Source organism: Asparagus officinalis, chromosome 7 (assembly GCF_001876935.1).
Source record: "Asparagus officinalis chromosome 7, Aspof.V1, whole genome shotgun sequence".
Classification (NCBI taxonomy): Eukaryota; Viridiplantae; Streptophyta; class Magnoliopsida; order Asparagales; family Asparagaceae; genus Asparagus; species Asparagus officinalis.
The window spans coordinates 59,969,402-59,991,587 of record NC_033800.1 but is presented as its reverse complement, the minus strand read 5'-3'; the positions used below and the strand labels follow the sequence as shown (position 1 = coordinate 59,991,587).

The window sequence follows — 22,186 nt, the reverse complement described above, 5'->3', positions numbered from 1 at the left end:
TTCATTAACATGCAATTAAAGATAAAAGCAATTATTAGTGGTATATTTATTCATATAAAATAGATAATAAGGGTATAAAATTATAATAAAATATGATTATCAGAAGACCGCGAATATAATTATGCCCATCAGAGCCTGGAGTCTTATGGTGGGAGATATATCCACAATGAACTCGGTCGCCATCATCTGTGAGATTCCAGGACATCCGTCGCTGTACAACCTTCCCCTCCAAATGAGTAAAGGAATGCTGACGGGGAATGGAAGAAATATAAAGAAGAGCTCCTTCATCATTATTCAACCAATGCTCATCAGCAAAAGTCAACCTAGCCGGATCCTCAACGGAATCTCCAAACATATAACCAGGCCTCTCTAAAGCCTGAGTGGAAATAGAGTCTGCAGTAAAAGGGGCATCAGTGATCAACTAGCGTAATGAACGGCGTCCCCCATCTCGTATCAAACGGCAGGACTCATCGGAACGACTCCTATCAAACTAAGGAAGTGGACCAATAGCCTGCATGTCAGCAATAGAAGAGAAAACCTCCCCACTGCAACCAGTAGTAGCATGAGGGGGAAGGCTATCCGCAGGGAATTCAACTGTAACAAAACAAGGGTAGAGTCAGAAAATTATCCATGAATTATATAAGAATTAAATCCATCTCATAAGAGACCGAGATAGGATCTTCCATTGGGCAATTGGCGAGACGATTTCGAGTGTCCTACACTGGAAGAGCGATACTCGATCCCCGCGAAGGAGGATGTCGGCTCTTCCCGAATGACCCGCGAAGGGGCCAAACGAGGATATAGCAGAACCACGAGTTTCCTGAAACCTCGATCCCCACGAAGGAGGATGTCGGCTCTTCCCGAATGACCCGCGAAGGGGCCAAACGAGGATATAGCAGAACCACGAGTTTCCTGAAACCTCGATCCCCACGAAGGAGGATGTCGGCTCTTCCCGAATGACCCGCGAAGGGGCCAAACGAGGATATAGCAGAACCACGAGTTTCCTGAAACCTCGATCCCCACGAAGGAGGATGTCGGCTATTCCCGAATGACCCGTGAAGGGGCCAAACGAGGATATAGCAGAACCACGAGTTTCCTGAAACCTCGATCCCCGCGAAGGAGGATGTCGGCTCTTCCCGAATGACCCGCGAAGGGGCCAAACGAGGATATAGCAGAACCACGAGTTTCCTAAAACCTCGATCCTCGCGAAGGAGGATGTCGGTTCTTCCCGAATGACCCGCGAAGGGGATAAACGAGGATTTAGCAAAACCACAAATTTCTTGAAACATCGATCCCCGCGAAGGAGGATGTCGGTTCTTCCCGAATGACCCGCGAAGGGATCAATTGGGGATACAGAAAGCACACAGCACACATGCTCACCCCCAAAAGAGAAAGCCGCAGAGGAAGATGACGTAGGAGCCTCCCTCTCGTTATGCTGCGAAAATGAGCGACTCTTATGAAATCGCGATCGGCGCGGAGACATAGCTAATCTGCAATGAGAACCAACAATTCAATCATTCAAAGAAATTGTGAAGTATAATGTTAAAAAGGAAAATTGTGAATCTTCGATTGAAATTCTGCAACATAGAATTTTCTAGTTGAAGGTCCGATTAAACCTATACGACATCCCCCATTCAAGTTGAGACGAGAAGAAAATCAAACATATGAGTTTGGTTTTAAGGCATACACGAGTTCAATTACATATGAATTCGACAATACAATAGCATTGGCCACACAAGTTCGAGTTCAATCATATACAAGAATTCAGACTAACATCAACTTCGATTCGGCTATGTACAGGTTCAAAGTTTTCAACCAACACTCTAGCCCATATTTGCACATACACCCCCAAAATTTTAGCCTCAAATTTGCAAAAAAGCCCTCCAAATTTCAGCCCTATTTTTACACATAAGGCCTTCAAATTTCAACCCTATTTTTACACATAACACCCTCAAATTTCAGCCCTATTTTTATACATAACCCCCTCAAAGTTCAGTCCATCCTTTTGCACATAAACCTCCGAAAATTCAGTCCCAAAGTTGCACATAAACCTCCAAAAATTCAGTCCCAAATTTGCACATAAAACCCCGAAATTTCAGCCCCAAATTCGGCCAAAAAAACCTCAAATTTCATCAAATTTTGCACACAATCTACCCCTCAAATTTTCGGCCATATGTATGCGTGAAATTGAAAAAAAATATTGAGATCAAAAGTGAGGGAATCCATGTCTCTAATTTTGGCTAACCCCTCAAGAGCATAAAAAAAAATCAAAATTTGATTTCTCCCCCAAATCAACAAATTAGGGTTTTGAAATTTGAAAGATTCAAGAGAAAAGAACCAAATTAAAATCCATGAAGGAGAAGTATTTTACCAAAGCTTGAAGAATCTTTGAAGAGGAGACTTTGTTGTCAATCAAGATCAAAATCCTCCTTACCTTGCTTGAAAACCTTGGAGAGGAAGAAGGATTAGAGAGAAGGGGTTGAAGGCCTTGAAGAAGATGGGTTTAAAGGCTTTTAAAAGAGAAGAGGATGGAGTTTTAGAGCCTGTTTGGATATGTAGGGGGTGAAGGGAAGTTAAGGGAAACTAGGTGAGAGAATGGAAGGGAAGGGAAGGGAGTTCCCTTCCCCTTGGTTACACCCCAATTTGGGGGGTAACTAATTTTATACTATTAGGGGGTGAACCAAGGGGAACTAGGGTGAATAACTTCACCTCCTAAATATTCCCAAACAAGGTGAATGGAGGTGAATGGTTCCCCTAACTTCCCTTCACCCTTATTCCCCTCAATCCAAACAAACCCTTAGAGAGGGAGAACAAAAAAAAAGAAAAAAAAAACATCAAAGGGGGCGGAACCTGCTGCTGGAACCGAAGCCAAGAAGAGAAAAGAAAAGAAGAAAATCGGTTTTGAAGAGGACTTTTAAAGAGGGCTGAACCAGTCCGGTCTAAACCGAACCGGTCTGAACCAGACTGGTCTGAACCAACCCAGACCGAACCTGAACCAAATCAGATTGAATCGACCCAAATTACAAGTATTTTTTGATGATTCGCACGCGTGTGAGACGTGAAATGTGTGTTCGCACGTGTAGAAGGATTCGGGGATAATTCATATGCATTTTGAACCACTTTCAGGTGTTTCTCGATGTATTCACCGCTCGTATTTATACTCCAAAAGAAATACGAGTCTAAACTGTTTCTTACTTTTGACGGGAAGTTCCTGGAAAATATTACGCGTAATATTCTTAAGGATGACCCAGCAACCTCCGATGGGTACACGAGGCTAAACTAATTCCCGAGACTCCCAGGAGTACACGAGTATAAACTGGTTCTCCTCATGTTAACGTGAAACCCTAAGGTCAATGCCAGTCAACGCATTGCGATGAGAGTCAACGCCGATTGATTCGAAACCCTAAGGTCAACGTCGGATCAACGCGTAGCCCTAGGTCAACGCCGATAAACACGTTGCGATCAAAAGTCAACGTCGGGCGATCAAAACCCTAGGGTCAACGCCGATCAACGCAAAACCCTAAGGTCAACGCCGGATCAACGCGTAGCCCTAGGTCAACGCCGGTCAACGCGTTGTGATCAAAAGTCAACGTCGGGCGATCAAAACCCTAGGGTCAACACCGATCAACGCATAACCCTAGGTCAACGCCAGTCAACGTGTTGCGATCAAAAGTCAACGTCGGATGATCAAAACCCTAAGGTTGATGCCGGTCGACGCGTAACCCTAGGTCAACGCCAGTCAACGCGTTGCAATCAAAAGTCAACATAAGACGATTTAAACCCTAAGGTCAACGCTGGATCAACGCGTAGCCCTAGGTCAACGCCGGTCAACACGTTGCGATCAAAAGTCAACGTCGGGAGATCAAAACCCTAGGGTCAACGCCGATCAACGCAAAACCCTAAGGTCAACGCCGGATCATTGCGTAGCCCTAGGTCAACGCCGGTTAACGTGTTACGATCAAAAGTCAACGTCAGGCGATCAAAACCCTAGGGTCAACGCCGATCAACACATAACCCTAGGTCAACGCCAGTCAACGTGTTACGATCAAAAGTCAACGTCGGGCGATCAAAACCCTAAGGTTGACGCCGATCAACGCGTAACCCTAGGTCAACGCTAGTCAACACGTTACAATCAAAAGTCAACATAAGACGATTTAAACCCTAAGGTGAACGCCGGATCAACGCGTAGCCCTAGGTCAACGCGGGCCAACGCGTTGCAATCAAAAGTCAACGTTAGGCGATCAAAACCCTAGGGTCAACGCCGGTCAATGCATAACCCTAGGTCAACGCCAGTCAACGCGTGGCGATCAAAAGTCAACGTCGGGCGATCAAAATCCTAGGGTCAACGCCGATCAACGCATAACCCAAGGTCAACGCCAGTCAACGCATTGTGATCAAAAGTCAACGTCGGGCGATCAAAACCCTAAGGTTAACGCTGGTCGACGCGTAACCCTAGGTCAACGCCAGTCAACGTGTTGCAATCAAAAGTCAACATAAGACGATTTAAACCCTAAGGTCAACGCCGGTCAACGTGTAACCCTAGGTCAACGCCAATCAATGCATTGTAATGAAAGAATCGATGCGACGGAGAGGGTCAGTTCTAGGTCAACGCAATGACACGAACCGAACTCAACTCATCAGTTTTAGACTCGAAACTCCGACGAAAGCCAGACAATAAACGCAGCGTCGGAAGGACTTAAGCTATTCGTTAAAGCATCGAATAGACTGAAAATCGAAGGAGCCAAGAGTCGAAGCTAACTACAGATCCTTTACACCGATCGAAGACTGAACCAATCACATCCAAAGTATTCCAGCCTCTTCTATAAAAGAAACGAGTCCGGAACGCTTTGGAGGGGGTATCTGTAGGCATTGAAAATTACCTATAGGTCTCCGTGAGCAGCTCAAAGCTAAGAGGAGGTGAGGAACATCACTATCCAAGTCACAGAAGCTCCGTGAGCAGCTCAAAGCTAAGAGGAGGTGAGGAACATCACTATCCAAGTCACAGAAGCTTGATTGACATCGATGAATGCTTGAAGTGAATCGACGAACTACGTAAAGTAACAGAATTTCAGAATAACGAAGACACGAACTGATCGGGAGTCCTACGTTGCTTACAAAAGACGAAACGACGCTCCTATCCCAGTTTAATTCACAATGATCTCATCATCAGAGCTTATAGGTCTCCTCGCCGGCTTTTCAACGTACTTTGAATCACTCAAATCCGAGTTCAGATGAAGAAGTTACGGAGGAAATGGACGAGCACGCAAAACGAACTGTCTCAGCCTAAGCTAAGACACCCCAAAGTGTCTCGGCCCGAGCCGAGACACCCAAGGGTGTCTCCATTCTCGCTGAGACACCCAAGGGTGTCTCCACCCGAGCAAGGGTGTCTCCACCCGAGCAAGGGTGTCTCCACCCGAGCAAGGGTGTCTCCACCCGAGCAAGGGTGTCTCCACCCGAGCAAGGGTGTCTCCACCCGAGCAAGGGTGTCTCCACCCGAGCAAGGGTGTCTCCACCCGAGCAAGGGTGTCTCCACCCGAGCAAGGGTGTCTCCACCCGAGCAAGGGTGTCTCCACCCGAGCAAGGGTGTCTCCACCCGAGCAAGGGTGTCTCCACCCGAGCAAGGGTGTCTCCACCCGAGCAAGGGTGTCTCCACCCGAGCAAGGGTGTCTCCACCCGAGCAAGGGTGTCTCCACCCGAGCAAGGGTGTCTCCATTCTCGCTGAGACACGCAAGGGTGTCTCCACCCGAGCAAGGGTGTCCAAGGGTGTCTCCACCCGAGCAAGGGTGTCTCCACCCGAGCAAGGGTGTCTCCACCCGAGCAAGGGTGTCTCCATTCTCGCTGAGACACGCAAGGGTGTCTCCACCCGAGCAAGGGTGTCTCCACCCAAGCAAGGGTGTGTCCTTTCTCGCTGAGACACCCAATGGTGTCTCCACCCGAGTAAGGGTGTCTCCATTCTCGCTGAGACACCCAAGGGTGTCTCCACCCGAGCAAGGGTGTCTCCACCCGAGCAAGGGTGTCTCCATTCTCGCTGAGACACCCAAGGGTGTCTCCACCCGAGCAAGGGTGTCTCCACCCGAACAAGGGTGTCTCCATTCTCGCTGAGACACCTAAGGATGTCCGCAGCCCTAAAAAGTTATTCTTTTCATTGTTATGCAGTTTTAACCGTCCGGACTTCCTAGAGCCTATAAATAAAGCCCCAGGGCCTTCATTTTTAGAGATCTAGAATTTTGTAGAATTGGCGAAGCCCTGCCAGACTGAAGATTGATCGAGTTCTTCAACACAAGAGAGAGAGAGAGATTCTTCAGATCTGCTTCACCCGCATCCGTTCCTTAGGATTATCCTGTTGCGATAATCCTAAGAAGAGCAATTATCTCACCGTTGCCGAGATAAGCGCTTCTGCTTCTAGATTCCTTCACGAATCGACGGAGTTCTGGATCTGATCTGATTGTCAGGTAGTCCACGGATATCGACGTCCCCGTCACCGGCTAAAGACCCACGCAAGCAAGAAACGATGAACGGATCTTGCGTTATTTTCGAGAAAGTTGTAATCTTTCATTTTCTTTTGTTAAAATTCGAATTCATTGTAAACGATTAATATTATAATGAATTCAGCAATGAAGGCAACTTTTACCGAAAACACCTTGTACCGCTCAATTGAACCATTAGCATTCCTCTTGATCCTGTAAACCCACTTACAACCAACAAGATTAGTATCACGGGGACGGGGTACAAGTGACCAAGTGTTATTGCTCATTAAAGCCTTATATTCGGCCTACATTGCCTGTTGCCAACAAAGATGCTTGTTGGCCTGACCAAAGGTGGTAGGTTCTTTGTCGGGAAGGGGAAGTGGATCATTGGAGATCAGATAGCGAGTGGTGGCGAAGGTTTTGGGTTGCAATGAATTTGTGTGGGCTCGGGTGGTCATTGTGTGAGTGGTGGTGTCGGAAGGACGAAAATAGGTAGGAGCATTGTGGTAAGGTCGATGTGGAGGAGGAGGCGGTGTAGGTAATGTAAGGAGTGGAGTGGATGTGGCGTTGGGTGACACCGGGGAGCCAAGTGTCGTGGTAGGACATAGGTCACTATCATGGTTTAGAGGAGGTGATGGGGAAGGTGCAGCTACGGCGAGCTCAAGTAGATCAGGTGGTGCGGGGGAGGATTCGGAGGAGGGTGGTGGTGGTGATAGCGCCCTGGCTTGATTGACATATGGATATACGTCTTCATCGAACACTACATGACGAACAATGTAAGTTCTGGAGGTAGGAATATGGAGACAGAGGTACCCTTTGTGTTTGGAACTGAACCCAATAAAGACACATGGAAGAGACCGAAAATCCATTTTGTGGTGGTTGTAGGGACGCAGGAAAGGGTAACATAGACAACCAAAGGTTTTGACGAAGTCGTAGTCCGGGATTTTAGAGTAAAGTTTTTGGTATGGAGAGGTGTAGTTAAGAGTAGACGAGACGGTTCGGTTATTGAGATAAGTGGCGGTATGAAAGACATGTTCCCAAAGGATGAAGGGAGATAATGATTGAGCTAGGAGAGTTAACCCTTTTTCTACAATAATTCGATTTCTACGCTCTGCAGCCCTATTTTGTTCCTCTGTGTAAGGACAAGAGACTCTATATTGGATACCATGAGTAGGCAAGAAACTTGACACATTTCAAAATTCACCACCCCAATCAGTTTGAAGACATTTGATAGAGGTCCCAATTTGTGTTTGAACCATTGCTCGAAACTGTTGGAAAACATTGAACACTTAAGATTTGTGATTCAAAAAGTAGATCCATATAAATTTGGTAGCATCATTAATGAAAAACACAAAATACCGATTTCCATTTAAGGATAACACAGGAGCAGGACCCCAAACATCAGAGTAGATTAATTCAAATGGTTTATCAGACCTAACATGAGAACTAGGAAGATGAAAACGATGACTCTTACCTAACTGACGGGCATCACAGACACTTGGAAATTTATTGAAGCTGACAGGAAGTTGAAACTGAGACACTAGACGAAGAAGGATGTGTTCATGAGGATGAGCCAGACGATGATGCCAACCAAGTAGGGAGGTGCGGGACCCGAAGTGGATGGAGGATGGAGGTTAGTGTGGTCGTGGCTGATGGAGGCGGTAGAGGCCGTGATCAACGGTTCCGTGGAGGATCGTGTTGCCCTGCAAATTCTTGACAACACAATGATCAGGATAGAAAATCGTGTAGGTGTTGTTATCTCGATTTAGTTTTGAGACGCTGAGTAGGTTTTTGGTGAGATCAGGCACAATAAGAATATTTTTTAAATTGACAGACATAGACTTTGTAAGCAAAATAGTAGAGCCAAAATGAGAAATAAGCAATTGATTACTATTACCAACAGAGAGGTTGTCATCCCTGCAATACTCGTCTGAAATAGTCAGTGAGTTGAGGTCATTAGAGACATAATCTGTAGAGCCCATGTCAAAGTACCAGGCGGGATCCGTAAGAGAGGACGAGGAAGCATAGTGTGCAGAGTGCTCATCCTGACGGTCAGATGAGCGATGGTTGTTTCTTGGAGGTGGCGGACGCGTAGGAAAATCGGTGTGGTTGTTGCGATTGTAGTAATTAATCGCCATGTGTCCCATCTTGTTACAGATTTGATATTGAATGCCCTGCGTATGGTACCATCTGGGCCAAGGCTACCCTCCGAAACACCAGAGGAAGGCGGAGCAAAGGAGGGTTGTAGTGGGAGGAAGATCTGCCACGCAAATTGGTGTAGGCTGCGTTGGCCGATGGAGCAATGACCGAGCTAGTAGTTGGAGGCGGTAGCGAATCAGATGGTGGCTGATCACGTCGATTCTCCTACTCAATCCTTTCTTCTTCTAACAGCAGCAGACCAAGTAAATCATCAACATTAGTCTCTTCGGGTCGCATCATGAAGGAGGTAATAAAGGGGCCATACAAACTATCAAGTCCGTTCAAGATATAGCCAGTGAGATCTTCATTTGAGATATGTTGAAAATTCTCATCAAGTGCATCTGCAATTGCACGTTTCTTTTCGAAGTACTCAATGATGGATAAAGAGCCCTTCAAGAGAGATTGAAGTTGGTTTTTGAGAGCCATTCGGCGGGCCCGAGACTGAGCCTTAAATGTTCGATCAATGGTAGTCCAGGCTTGACGGGCGGTGGTAGCGCGAACGATGGTGGCGAGTGCACGTTCAGAAAGAGTTGAGCGAAGCCAGAGGAGTACAAAGCGGTCACAATGACGCCAAGTGATGTACTCTGAATTCGACCCGGGAGGAGTTGTAACGTCGACGGTTTGAGGTTTGTATTGAGGAGACGAGTCATCAGTCAGGATGTGAGCCTCCAACTCAAAGGCTTGAAGCGCCAGGAGAACAGTATTGCGCCATAAAGAGAAGTCCGTCCGATCGAGCTTGACATTTATTGATTGAATCTGGAAGTTCAGTCGGGATGAGGAGTTGGTAGTAACAAGGAGTTGGCCGGTGAGATCGGTGGTGGTGCTGGTGTTGTTGGCCATAAAGTCGGAGGTGATAGGGCTGTTGTGTGCGTGAGGCAGGATCGGAAAAAAGAATATCGTTCGGCTCGTTCTCCTCGCACCTTCAGATCCTTCCAGGTCTTTGGCGGTGCCATTCCCATGGCCTCGAGGATGTCCAATGAAAGGTTATTATGACAGGTCTCGAGGATAAAGTCTTCGCTGACCGGATCCCTGCAGTTCATTGTTTTATTTCGGAATCTCTTCACGAAGTTTTCGACTGTCTCACCATTCTTCTGCTTCTCGTCAAATAGAGTGCCTATTGAAATCTCGGTGTCGTCGTCGAAGAAGTTTGTCAGAAACATATCTTCCATGTCGTCCCAACTGCTGATACTCCCCGGCTTGAGGCGAGTTGTGTGCGTGAGGCAGGATCGGAAAAAAGAATGTAACCTAAGTCTCTGATACCATATAATGAAGGAGAATGAATAAATTGTTAATTTTATCATTCACAATAGGAGCGTATAAATAGAGTACAAGGGATTACATCAGATCCTAAATCAATGCTAATTACAATCCTCTAATTAATAATAATTATAAATAAGGAAGGTCAATGCTATCAGATCCTAAATCAATGCTATCAGTTTGACCCTATGATTACGCTAATACGGAGGGCACAATACTATTCCTAATGTTTCAGAGAGTTGATAGGATGCGTATTTTATGAGAGACTATTCCTAATGTTTCAGAGAGTTGTAAGGAGGACCCACTTATTTTCCAATAGTAGTCAGGTAGACTCATTCAGGGGCATATGTGCAAAAAAGCCTCAAAAAGCAGTTTCTTCAGATAATTTGCAGATTGTGAAGAAAAATAGATATTCAATAATCACAACAAGTAGTTTTAATTTTTTTTAATTAAAGGAAAAGATAACGACCACTGACGTATTGCCGTATTGGTCCAAATAAAACAAGCTAGTATATTTAGGTAATATGCAATTTGTGGGCAATGACAAAAATGCCAGCTAACTTATAGCATGTTACACAATAATGGCTAATTGTGTATTACCACATAAATAATGGCCGTTGACGATTACACTTTTCTTTAAAAGCTTCTGACAGACATTTTCATGCGCATTGATCGTTTAGGTATTTTGAAAGACTAAAGTAACCATATAAATTTTCCTTGCTGAATTCTATAAAACGAAGACCATTAAAGGTTATTTTCTTAGTAAAGCGAAATCCTATCATTAAACTTTAAGGCACCTATCAGACTCACGTTAGGCCCTTATCTTAAAGTTTTACGAACATTATTTGCTAATGTTCCAAAAAGAAACTCGAGTGGCACTACAGGCATACCCTTGGGCACACCCTCAGCCACACCCCCTCTCCTGTTACAGTGCATAGGGGTCTTGCTTACTTGTTCGGCGCTGATCATAAGTGATTCGTAGGGCTGTCCCGCACTAGACGCCGTGTCGTCAGATGCTATAGCCGAGCAGGAATCTGAACCATCATCTGACACCTCATCTTCCAAAGGAAGTCCCTTTTGCATCCCTTGGTAATTCTTTCGCCTATTAATCCCTGACCGCAATCGAGTCATGCGCTGGGATACTTCGGCAAGCTGATCTGAGTTAGAGTGTCATGTCGATTTCCCTCTGCCGGTCATATTAGCAGACACCTCTAGGAGTTCGTCTTCTTGGCGGACAGGCTTCTTCCTATGGAAACGCCTTGGTTTGTTTTCGGATGTTCTGGTGGAAATTCTTTCTAACACCAAAATTCTCCTTGGGGCTTTAGCGCAGCAGCATTCCAACAGTACCGCCTTGATTATGTTGGCACACGGACAGTGAGATCCCGTGTCTTGAGCGTCTCTCTTTCGAGAGGCCCACCTGAGATTTTTTTTAAAAATCTCAGGTGGGCCCCTGCACTGTAGCAGGAGAGGGGGTGTGGCAGAGGGTGTGCCCAAGGGTGTGACTGTAGTGTTTTTCAAAAAACTCCTATCAAGATTAGGAAAAAAAATCCTATCAAGATTAGGCAAAATAATCATAAAATGGGTATGCTTGATATCAAGCACAAGTTTTTGTGCTTGCAGTGAGGTGATATATTCCCCTGCACCCATTGAAATCGGGACCCACATTCACATGGGTTGGCGAGTGATTGAGAATTGGAATGAGTGGATGGGAATATGACACCTAGCTTACTACCAAACACAAAATTTGTGATTCGTACTTTTCAAAAGTCGTTCGTTCAAGTCTACGCTTTTGCGAGCGTGAAAACTTAACGGGCTCTTGAACTTCGACCCGCAATCCAATGCGGTCGGTAACATAGGCTTTCCCTTTGTTATCTTTCTTGGGGGGATTAACACGACCCCCAGTCCGGTTCGTTGTTTGGGGACCTTTCAACGGTCCCAATCATTCCTTGATAGGTGCTTTGCCTCGATCTTCTGGTAAAGGACCGAGGCGATCTTTCAAAGGAACCCTGGATCTTGAAGAATCCATGTTCTTACCTGGCTCCGCCGGAGGTGCGGGAGCAGGGGAAACGGGATCTGGATTTGAAGAAGGTTGGACGATACTTCCGTCCACTTTTGTCTTAGGCGTCGGCTTCGCCTTTGGCACCCACACCCGCTTGTGTTTTGACAGTTTCTTGACCGTCTCTTCTTTCTGCATCTCTTCCGCTTTCTGCAGAAGGACTCGGGCATGCGCAAGCAACGCGCGGTGTTTCTTGATTCGCTCTTCGAGAGTGGAGCGAGTCCTCTTGACGCGGACCCATTCATTTGTCTCCGCTTTAGAGAAGGAGTTAGTTGTTCGCTGTTGTTGCACCTGACGCTGTCTGGACTTTAGATCCTCATTGTAACGGATCCCGTCCATCGATTCTGCGGCCTTAGCCAACTGTCGCGCAAGGCGTTGACGCCGTCTTTGGCGCGCCCTCTTCGACAAGGTTGGAACACCTTCAGCGGTTGACTTTGTGGCGGAAGGGAGATCTGGATCTGCAGCTTCGACCACGTTAGACGCCATAGCCGCGTCGCGGGGAGTAGGTGCAATAGCGGCGAGGGGATCTTGGATCTTCGATCCTGAGGGCCCGCGAGCACTCTTGGAAGAGGAAGTATTCCTACGCCTGTTTGGAGAGGCGGATCTGGAGGAGGAGGAAGAGAGGTACTCTTCAAACTTCTGTTGATCGAACTCGTATTCGATCTCTTCGTTCACCCGGATCTTGAAGGCCGGTTGCGTCACGACGGCCTCGGCAGCGAGGCCGTTGGCTCCCACTGTGGTCGCCAGAGTGTTTTCGTCGAAAGTTGCCTTCATCATTGATTTCATTAAACTTTAAACGTTACAAATGAATTCAAACAACAAATAAATAAAAATTACAACTTTCTTGAAAATAAACACAAGATCCGTTCGTCGTCTCTTGCTTGCGTGGGTCTTTAGCCTGTGACGGGGACGTCGATATCCGTGGACTACCTGGCAATCAGATCTGATCCAGAGCTTCGTCGATCCGCGAGGAGATCTAGAAACTTGAAGCGCCTATCTCGATAAAAGCGAGATATTTGCTCTTCTTAGTATTACCACAACGGGATAATACTAAGGATCGGGTACGGGTGATGTAGATCTGACGAAGAAACTCTCTTATGTTGAAGTGCTCGATCACTCTTCACTCTGGCAGGGCTTCGCCAATTCTCCAAAACTCCAGATCTGAAAAAATGAGGCCTAAGGCTTGTATTTATAGGCATGAGGGGTTGCGGAGCGGTTAAAACCACTTAAAGGGCCCAAATCCGCGCTGAGACACCCTAGGGGTGTCTTGGCTTGGCCGAGACACCCTTGGGGTGTCTCGACTTGGCCGAGACACCGTAGGTGCCTCAGTTCAACTTTGAGACGTTTTTAATGCCCGTTTGACTGTTTTCGCTGTAACTTCTTTGTCTGAACTCGGATCTGAGTGATTCCAAATGCATTGGAAAGCCGACAAGGAGTTCTATCAGCTCCAATAGTTGGATTATCTGTAGAATGAATGAGACACGAAGCGCATTGTTCCCACGAGACACGAAGGGCGTTGTTCCTTTTGTAAACATCGCGGGGTTCTCGATTAGCCTGTGTCTTCGTTATTCCGAAATCCTATCAGCTCACGTAGTTCGTCGGTTCACTTCAAGCGTTCACCGACATCAGTCGAACTCCTGTGAACCAGATAGTGATGTTCATTGTCGTTCTTTAACACTGAGCTATTCGTGGAGACCCATAGGTAATTTTCGATGCCTACACTCCCAATATCTCAATAGATAGGTTGTTATGACATGTCTGGAGGATGAAGTCCTCCGTGATCGGATCTCGGCAGTTCATTGCCTTATTCCTGAAGCGTTTGACGAAGTCGTCGACTGTCTCATCATCTTCTTGTTTCTCATCGAAAAGTGTCCTGATGGATACCTCGTCGTCGTCATCAAAGAAACTACCGAGGAATGAGCTCTCCATATCGTCCCAGTTGTTAATACTTCCGGGTTTGAGACAGCGGTACCAATCAAAGGCGGGCCCGCGAAGGGTGCCAACGAATGATCGAACCATCAAGGCTTCATTGCCGGAGATCATGCCCAAGTAGGACTTGAAGTAGATCAGATGCTGTGTGGGCGAACCATTCCCGTCAAACGGCGTGAAGTTAATCAGGTTGAACTTCGCCGGGTATGCTATTAAATCCCACTCTCTTGGATAGGAACACGGAATGCCGGTCCTTTTCACCTCTTGAACAGACATTAGAGCATTGATTTTGCTCTCGAGATCTTTTATTTTCTCATCCTCGCTCGTATCGGGCTTAAGACGATTCTTAAGAGGAATAACGGGGCCACCCCCGGCGTTGTCATCATTAGTGGGACCACCCCCAGCGTTTTGGTCAACGGGAGGGTTCTCAGCGTCAAGACGTTCATCCACATCTGAATCTCTACCTGCTTGGCTAACATTGTTGCGACGATTGGATTCACCCAGCCGATTCGACAAGGCTCGGATCTGTTGGTCATGCTCTTCCCTCATCCGCAACATAGCCATTTCCATTTCAAATTTAAATGCTTGCTTCTGCTTGGCTAGAGCATCCTCAACCATTTTCGTTGCTTCTTCGGTGTTAATCATAAACACTTCGCGGGATTGCCCTGGGCTAGATACCGTTTTGTCAGAAGCGACTGCAGAGTTAGCATCCGATGCTTCATCATCCAAGGATAACCCTCTCTGCATTCTTTGGTAGTCCCTGCGTCTAGTGGTCCCTGATCACAACCGGGTTAGACGATGAGATATAAGCGGGTCAGAGCTAGAAGGTCGAATCGACTTTCCCTTATCAGCCATATTTATTGTGACTTCCGGGAGTTCGTCACCTTGAACAATCGATAGCTTTTTACGGAGACGCTTTGGTTTGGACTTAGTCATTCCGTTGGAGATCCTCTCGGATACTGAGACCCTCTGCGGAGCGGTCTTGGGGCAACTGCATGCTGATAATACTGCCCTGATTAGTTCGGCGCACATTACTATAGTTATTGAATTTTGTTGGGGAAACTTGGATTTTTCCAAGTAAATTTTTAGGCAAATTGAGCTAAAACTTTTTGGTGTGTCCCTCTGTCCGAAATGGATGTGAGTGAGTTTGAACGCGTTCTACATTCAAAGGCAATAAATCTGGTATACTCACTTGTCCAAATCAGTTTCCGAATGAATGAGATATTCAAGTCGGAAGATGGACCAAAACTAAAGTTTAATGGGCGCATCTAATCACGAAGAGTCGCAACTGTTCGTTGAGTTGTGTCTGTTCGAACCCAAACAATCACTTCTTTATCTTTTCCGAGACTCGTTCATACCCCCAGCCCGATAGTACAACTCATCGGTCAGATGACCGAAGCAACCTATCGTGTGTTGACATGACTCCCCTGGTATAAAATTGTCATCATTAGATGAATACGTTTCTTTCAGGGGATTTGCCGCTTTATTAGCATTCTTAAGAGTCACGTGTTTAGAAGGGCGCATCTAATCACGAAGAGTCGCAACTGTTCGTTGAGTTGTGTCTGTTCGAACCCAAACAATCACTTCTTTTTATTCCGAATGGATGCGTCATTTGGTGAAGGGATGTCTTCAAAAGACACCTAGCCTCTATAAAAGGAACCCAAAATCTCATTCCCAAAGCACTCAACATTGAATCAAATCCAGTGTATTTAAGAGAGATCTGAAGTTTGTGTTCGTTCTTCTTCCATTTGTTTTCCTTTCCGATCAAGTGGTGGAAGACACGATTAGCTTTGGTTCACTAGTACAACTTTGTAGAAGTGCTTTTCCGAAGCTATGAAGGAGTGTTGTATCTTGGGAGATAGCATCCGATCATCCTGTATAAGCACCATAGCACGGGGCGTAATTTGTCTTAAGGAGATTCGTCCTTTGACGTACATCACTCCAGCAATTCTAGTTCTTTCTCTCTCCTACAAAAATGCTTCTTCTAAAAGTGTGGAATTTTCAAGTGAGGAAATTTTGGACTCATACATTTTGGGAACAGTCACTAAAATCTTATCAACCACTCTTTCATTTGAAAATATTTCACCAAGCAATCTAATTTGATTGACAATAGTCATAAGCTTACTGACATACTCTTTGATGGTCTCACCTTTCTTCATCTTTTGCATCTCAAATTCCCTTTTGAGATTCAGAACTTGCATCAATTTTGTTTGATCGTTGCCCTTGAACTCTTCCTTTAGCATCTCACATGCCTCCTTAGGTGATTCACAAGTCATTATACTTGTTGGATGCCATTAAAAAACAAAGGTTGATCACTCTATTTTTTTAAATCCTTACAAACCCAAGATAACTAGAGCTCTGATACCATGTTGGAAAAAAAAGAGGAGAAGATTTTGCTACCCTTTATTCATAAACTGAAAGTACCTTTTATAGGCTTACAAATTTCCACTTCTTCCCTCTGCAATCTTTTGACCTCTTGCGCAAGAATTCGCGCGCGCGCAAGCAGTGCGCGACGCTTTTTGATCCGCTCTTCAAGAGTTGAACGAATCCTTTTGACCTGTACCCATTCACTTGTTGGTGATTTGGAGGAGAGGGCATTTGTTCGCTGTTGGGGCGCATGGCGTTGTCTTATTTTCAGATCCGCCTCGTAACGGATCCCGTCAATTAACTCCAAAGCCCTAACGAGTTTGCGCGCAAGGCGTTGGCGCTGCTTTTGACGAGCTCTCTTCGATAAAGTGGGCACGTCTTCTGTACTCAACTCCTTGATTGAGGAGGAGTTCAGATCTTATTCATAAACTGAAAGTACCTTTTATAGGCTTACAAAACAACTGAATCATCATAAAAATCTGAACTACTGTCAGATTTATTAGCCACTACTCCACTAAAATAACAACCAAAGACCGAAATTTTAGCTAATGAAAATCTGCAATTACATCAGAAAAATCAGCAAAATATCAGTTACCAAGTCAACTTTTAATCAGTCTTCAACACTATTAACAAGCTCCAAATCTCCAACAGAACCTCCTCCTTTCTCTACTCCATCAACTTCCAACGCACTACTACAAAAGGCCCTATTAGCAACAGTTAATAAATAAATTGTTGCTAATAGGGCCTATGAAAAACGGTTCCACTAACAACTCACTTTAAATTTCTATTTGAAACGGTTACCTTTTTCTATTTTAATTAATTAACCAAAATCTGTATTCTAAAAGAGGGGGGAAACAAAAACTTTGGCGGGACTGAAGAAAAATCCCTAACTATTACCCCCAACCTGCTCCATGTTAAACTCAAAAAGCCCTAGATCTCAACTTTATCAAACAAACGCAGGGAGATCGTTTATCGGTCTTCTGCTTGCGTGGGTGTCTTTGCCTGTGTCGGGGATGTTAATATCCGTGGACCACCTTAGATCTGGATCCAGTTGATGAAAAATTCGGCAGAGCTTCGTCTTCACCGAGGCCGTCGTCGGCCCTGTACCCCGCCACCTCGCCGCCCTCTCTCCCCTCTCCCTCTTCCCCTATTTGGTGCGTAGGATGCATTGGAAGTCGCTGCTGACCATGGAGACTGGTGGTTTTGATGGACAAGTGGGTTCCTGCGGTTAAGGTGTTTGTGATTTTGCCTCTGTTGGATTTTTTTTGAATAAAGATGTGAACTTTTTTGTAGGATGCTGCACTTGAATTGCTTTTTCATGCCATGGATATTTTATAATTAGAAACGTACGTAGCATATGCTTACAAACATTGCCTGTGACATGTATTGCTTTTTTGAGATATGATTTTTTTCATTCCAATATTGAAGGTCAATAATAGACAAGGGTGAAATCAGGGCTCTTCTCGAGATTAAGACCAAGCCTAATCTCAAGGGACGGACGGACGGGGTTCAGATCCATCGAATAGATCCTTCTTTATGCTGAAGTTCGCCAGGATCTGATTTGCCTTCGCTGAAATTCGTGCTCCTCGACTCCTCAATCCAGCAGCGCCTCCACGTCTTGATAATAATTCGTCCCCGCTGAAAGGAGGCCCTAGGCTTGTATTTATAGGGCTTCGGTTGAAGGTCAATAATAGACAAGGGTATTGTGATTATCTTCTATCATTTGCATATATTTTTAACTTTAATGGGCACATATTAACTTCTTTGAAAGTTCTATATATACCGAACCAGAAATATTCCTTTTCATCCTATCTGTGACTACATTTTTTATGTTGGTTGTAGATTCGTGAGGCTGACATATCTCATTTGTCATTCGCTGTTGAAATTGTGGAAGAATTCTATGGCAGGTTTGTTGCATTGCTTAATGCTTTGTTGTTTGTGTTCTTAATTTGTTATTCTCAGCTAATAACAGTTTGAATGTTATCTTCTGATGTTGCATGGTAAACAGAGTGAAGGTAATCCACTGTCTTAGTATAATGAGTTAAATTTTATATTTATTTCATGGATGTTTTAATCGCTGATATTCTGGTGCTCTCTACAGGGGCAGGATGCTGCATTTCAGCCTGCTAAGCTTGTGTGGCTTATCCAACGGGATTTCCTACATAGGTTCAGAAGCTTTTCTATTTTTCTTGTCAAGTACTTCCATATCAAATTGTTAAAAATAGGTAGCACTCTCTTCATCATGCAGCTTTGAGATGTTTAGTCTTGTTTTCACTTATTTCCAATTTCACTATATGGATAGTTGGTGTTCCATGTTTGCTCAAAGTATGATTTGATGCCTTCATACAGAAGGGAAATCCGTTCAAGAAATGGTGAATGAAGCTCAAAGTATGATTTGATGCCTCCATGTTTGCTCAAAGTATGATTATGATGGTTAGTTTTAGTTAGATTTCATAATTGATGTGATTTTAACAAAAGTTTTCTGAAATGCATTTAATCCTCTTAGACTCAGATAACGACGTTCGTCGTCTTCTCTCCGTCTCGAGCTGTGTTCGGGGACCTATAGGCAATTTTTGATGCCTACATATTGGCCAAGACTTTGGAGAAGATCTTGCAAATGCTATTGATTAGATTGATAGGACGGAAGTCTGAGGGAGAACAGGCACCATCTATCTCGGGGATTAGACACATATAGGAGTAGACCATCTATCTCTCACACTTGCGGGTATTTGGTTGCGTGGCTTATGTTCATATCAGTGACCATGTCAGGGACAAGCTTTCTGAAATGCATTTAATAAATCATATTTATTTGTTACTACAGGTGACAAAAACATTGATCAGGTACTTTGGCATCAAATTTTATGTTGATTGGACTGCATGTGATTCTTATTCATACGTGTCTCTATTTTCTGTTTTGTTAGGTAAACCAGATTAGGGATTCCCTTGCAATTATGGGTGATAATAGTACAGCCTTTAGCTTACCACAGGTATGCTGTTTTTGCTAATCTATGTTTGTCCTATTTCAAGTTCAGGTCTTACGAAATCATCAGGTTTTGAAAGTAAAAAAAATCATGTGATTTGAGGATGTTTGCCTGTATACGAACAACGTACAAACTTGAAGCAGAATAGCATGTTGAACAAACTATTAACGGAGGTTCATTATTATCACACTAAACTACTGATCTTGATCTAAATCGTGAACAGTCTTTTCTACCGAATTTGTTACATTTAAAATATTTTAAGCCGTAAACCAAGCAACTTGATGTTGGAAACTGTGGATTTTGATCCCATTTGAAAGATATCACAAAACCATTTGTCACATGCATTTTGTATGATTTGGAACACGTTCATCTATTTTGTTGCAAAATATATACTTTTTTAAGTGATAGGATCTAAGCTTAAATCCAATTTTTAGATCCTAATCACTCTCATTCCCTTTATGCACATACGTGTGGATATTTCATGATTATGTGCTTTTCAATGCTCATTAATAGCGGTGGGATTGTTTGGCAGCCTCATCTTCAAAGAACAAAACTTTGTGATATGAATGATAGTGAGCTTGAACCGAAATATGTCGAACGGAGGGAGCAATTGAAAGAACTTGTTGCTACTGTTATACGTCCAAAGATTGTGCAAGGAAAACTCTTAGCGAAAAGGAGTTCGCTTCCTTTCTGGAGCAGGTGTTTCTTTAATTGCATTGCCATTTTTCTTTTTTAAGATGTATAATTTATTTCCTGTAGTATCTTATTCCGGTTTCATGCAGCATGATCATGAGCATAATAGCTGGGCTTATTATGGTTATATTGAATTGTATTCTCTAATTGGTGTTTCAAATTCTCGAAGCCTTGAACAAAGGGGAAATTCCATCTACAGATTCTATTGTCGAGGTCTTCAATAAGGTAATTCTGGAACGGTGCATGAAGTTGTACAATCAAAGAATGGATAAGCTGCATTTACCAGTACCAGAGAGCAGACTGGAGCAGGCTCATGATGAAGCGAAAATTGAAGCAAGAAAACTATTCGAGAGCAGATTTGCAAGCAATCCAGGGAAGCAGCATTGGGAGGCCGTGAAGTGGATAATGCGGTACTTGAGGGGAACAACGAACAAGCCACTATGTTTCAGGAGGAAGGAGTTGGTGCTGCAGGGATACGTGGATGCGGACTTCGCCGGTGATCATGATACGAGGCGAAGCACCACGGGGTATGTTTATACCTTAGCGTCGACAGCAGTGAGCTGGGTCTCACGTCTGCAGAAGATTGTGACTTTGTCTACAACCGAGGCTGAGTATGTCGCGGTGACTGAAGCAAGCAAGGAGATGATCTGGTTGAACGGGTGCTTGGAAGAGTTGGATCTGAAGCAAGGGAGAGGAGTTCTTTATTGTGATAGCCAGAGCGCTATACATCTTGCCAAGAATCCAGTATATCATGCCAGAACGAAGCACATCGACGTTAAATACCATTTTATACGCTTGCTGATCGAGGACGAAAAGTTGCATTTAATGAAGATTTTGGGGAGTCAAAATCCGGCGGACATGTTGACGAAGGAAGTCACCATTAAGAAACTAGAGTTGTGCGCAACTTCAGTTGGCCTTCACGAGTAGAAGACGAAGGCGGAGCCACACTACGATTCTGGAACGGTGCATGAAGTTGTACAATCAAAGAATGGATAAGCTGCATTTACCAGTACCAGAGAGCAGACTGGAGCAGGCTCATGATGAAGCGAAAATTGAAGCAAGAAAACTATTCGATCAACAACATTTTGGTTGCCATCATGCAAAACAGTCCATCATCATACTTTATCAAATTTAGAGTTTGAGAGTGTTAAGGAGCGAGGAACCATGTAAACCTCTATGGTCTAAAGAAGTACAAGCTTTGTAATTAGCATATTGTTGGATTTGTTAATAAAACATGTGTCAAAGACATGTTATTTGTTTAATAGAATTGCGTTTAAATTTATTTACAAATGTTATTATTTGTTTCATTTTAATGATTGTGAAAATATGCAGTGATATTTAAAAGTTTATCCTTATAGCAATGGTTGCCTCCCGTTGTTAATACACTATAGCAATGGTTGAGATTTGCTGACGTGGATTTTTATTTTTAATTAAAAAATAATCTAATAGTAACGGTTGTTACTTTTGCAACGGTTGTATACCGTTGCTATAAGCTAATTGCAACGGCCTTAGTAGTAACGGACTAATTGCAACGGTTTTAACCATTGCTAATCTATTAGAAACGGTCCAAACCATTGTTAATAGGCTTATTAGCAACGGTTTGAACCATTACTAATAGAGCCTTTTGTAGTAGTGACGTCTTATAAGTATATAATTTTGCACAAACAAGATAATACGCAAAATTAATCACTTGCAACACTGTCACCAACCAATAATAGGAATCCAACTTCCCCCTATTAATATCATCCTGCAACCAATCTCCTCTCTTCTTCGTATACTTACTCACCGCAGTCACAAGTATATAATTTTCCAACCGATGGATGCGGCAAGGTTGAACAGCGCCACTGCCGTGCTCCTCATGCTCTCCGGCGACTGATCGTACAAAAACTCCGAATCGTCCAGACAGTTTCCTAAACTGTTTGGGAATCTGTTTTGTTTCAGGATTCTATATATACCCCAAATATTTTTAGGGTTTGTAAGACATCAAAAAGAGAGCTTTTTGACTGCAAAGAGAGAGAGAATCTCAGAGAGATTAACCCCTTGTTTGAGAGCTTGTATTTTCTTCTTTAATTAATAAAAAGATTGTGTGGTGTGGCTCCCGAGGACGTAGGCAAGTTGCCGAACCTCGTTAAATCCGTGTGTTCATCTCCCTTACTGTTTTTTGCAAGTTAGATCTTTATTTGTGGTTTTATTCCTACTTTCCTACTTTCAACACAAGGTCCGGAAGGGCAAGGGTT

General features: G+C 44.1%; 1 protein-coding gene and 1 pseudogene across 1 annotated transcript; one reads left to right on the top strand and one right to left on the bottom strand.

Moving 5' to 3' along the window:
- Positions 8,832–9,506, bottom strand: LOC109847214. The gene has a single exon (XM_020416456.1). It carries the CDS (start codon positions 9,504–9,506, stop codon positions 8,832–8,834), a length of 675 nt encoding a protein of 224 aa, XP_020272045.1.
- Positions 17,371–20,293, top strand: LOC109850478 (annotated as a pseudogene).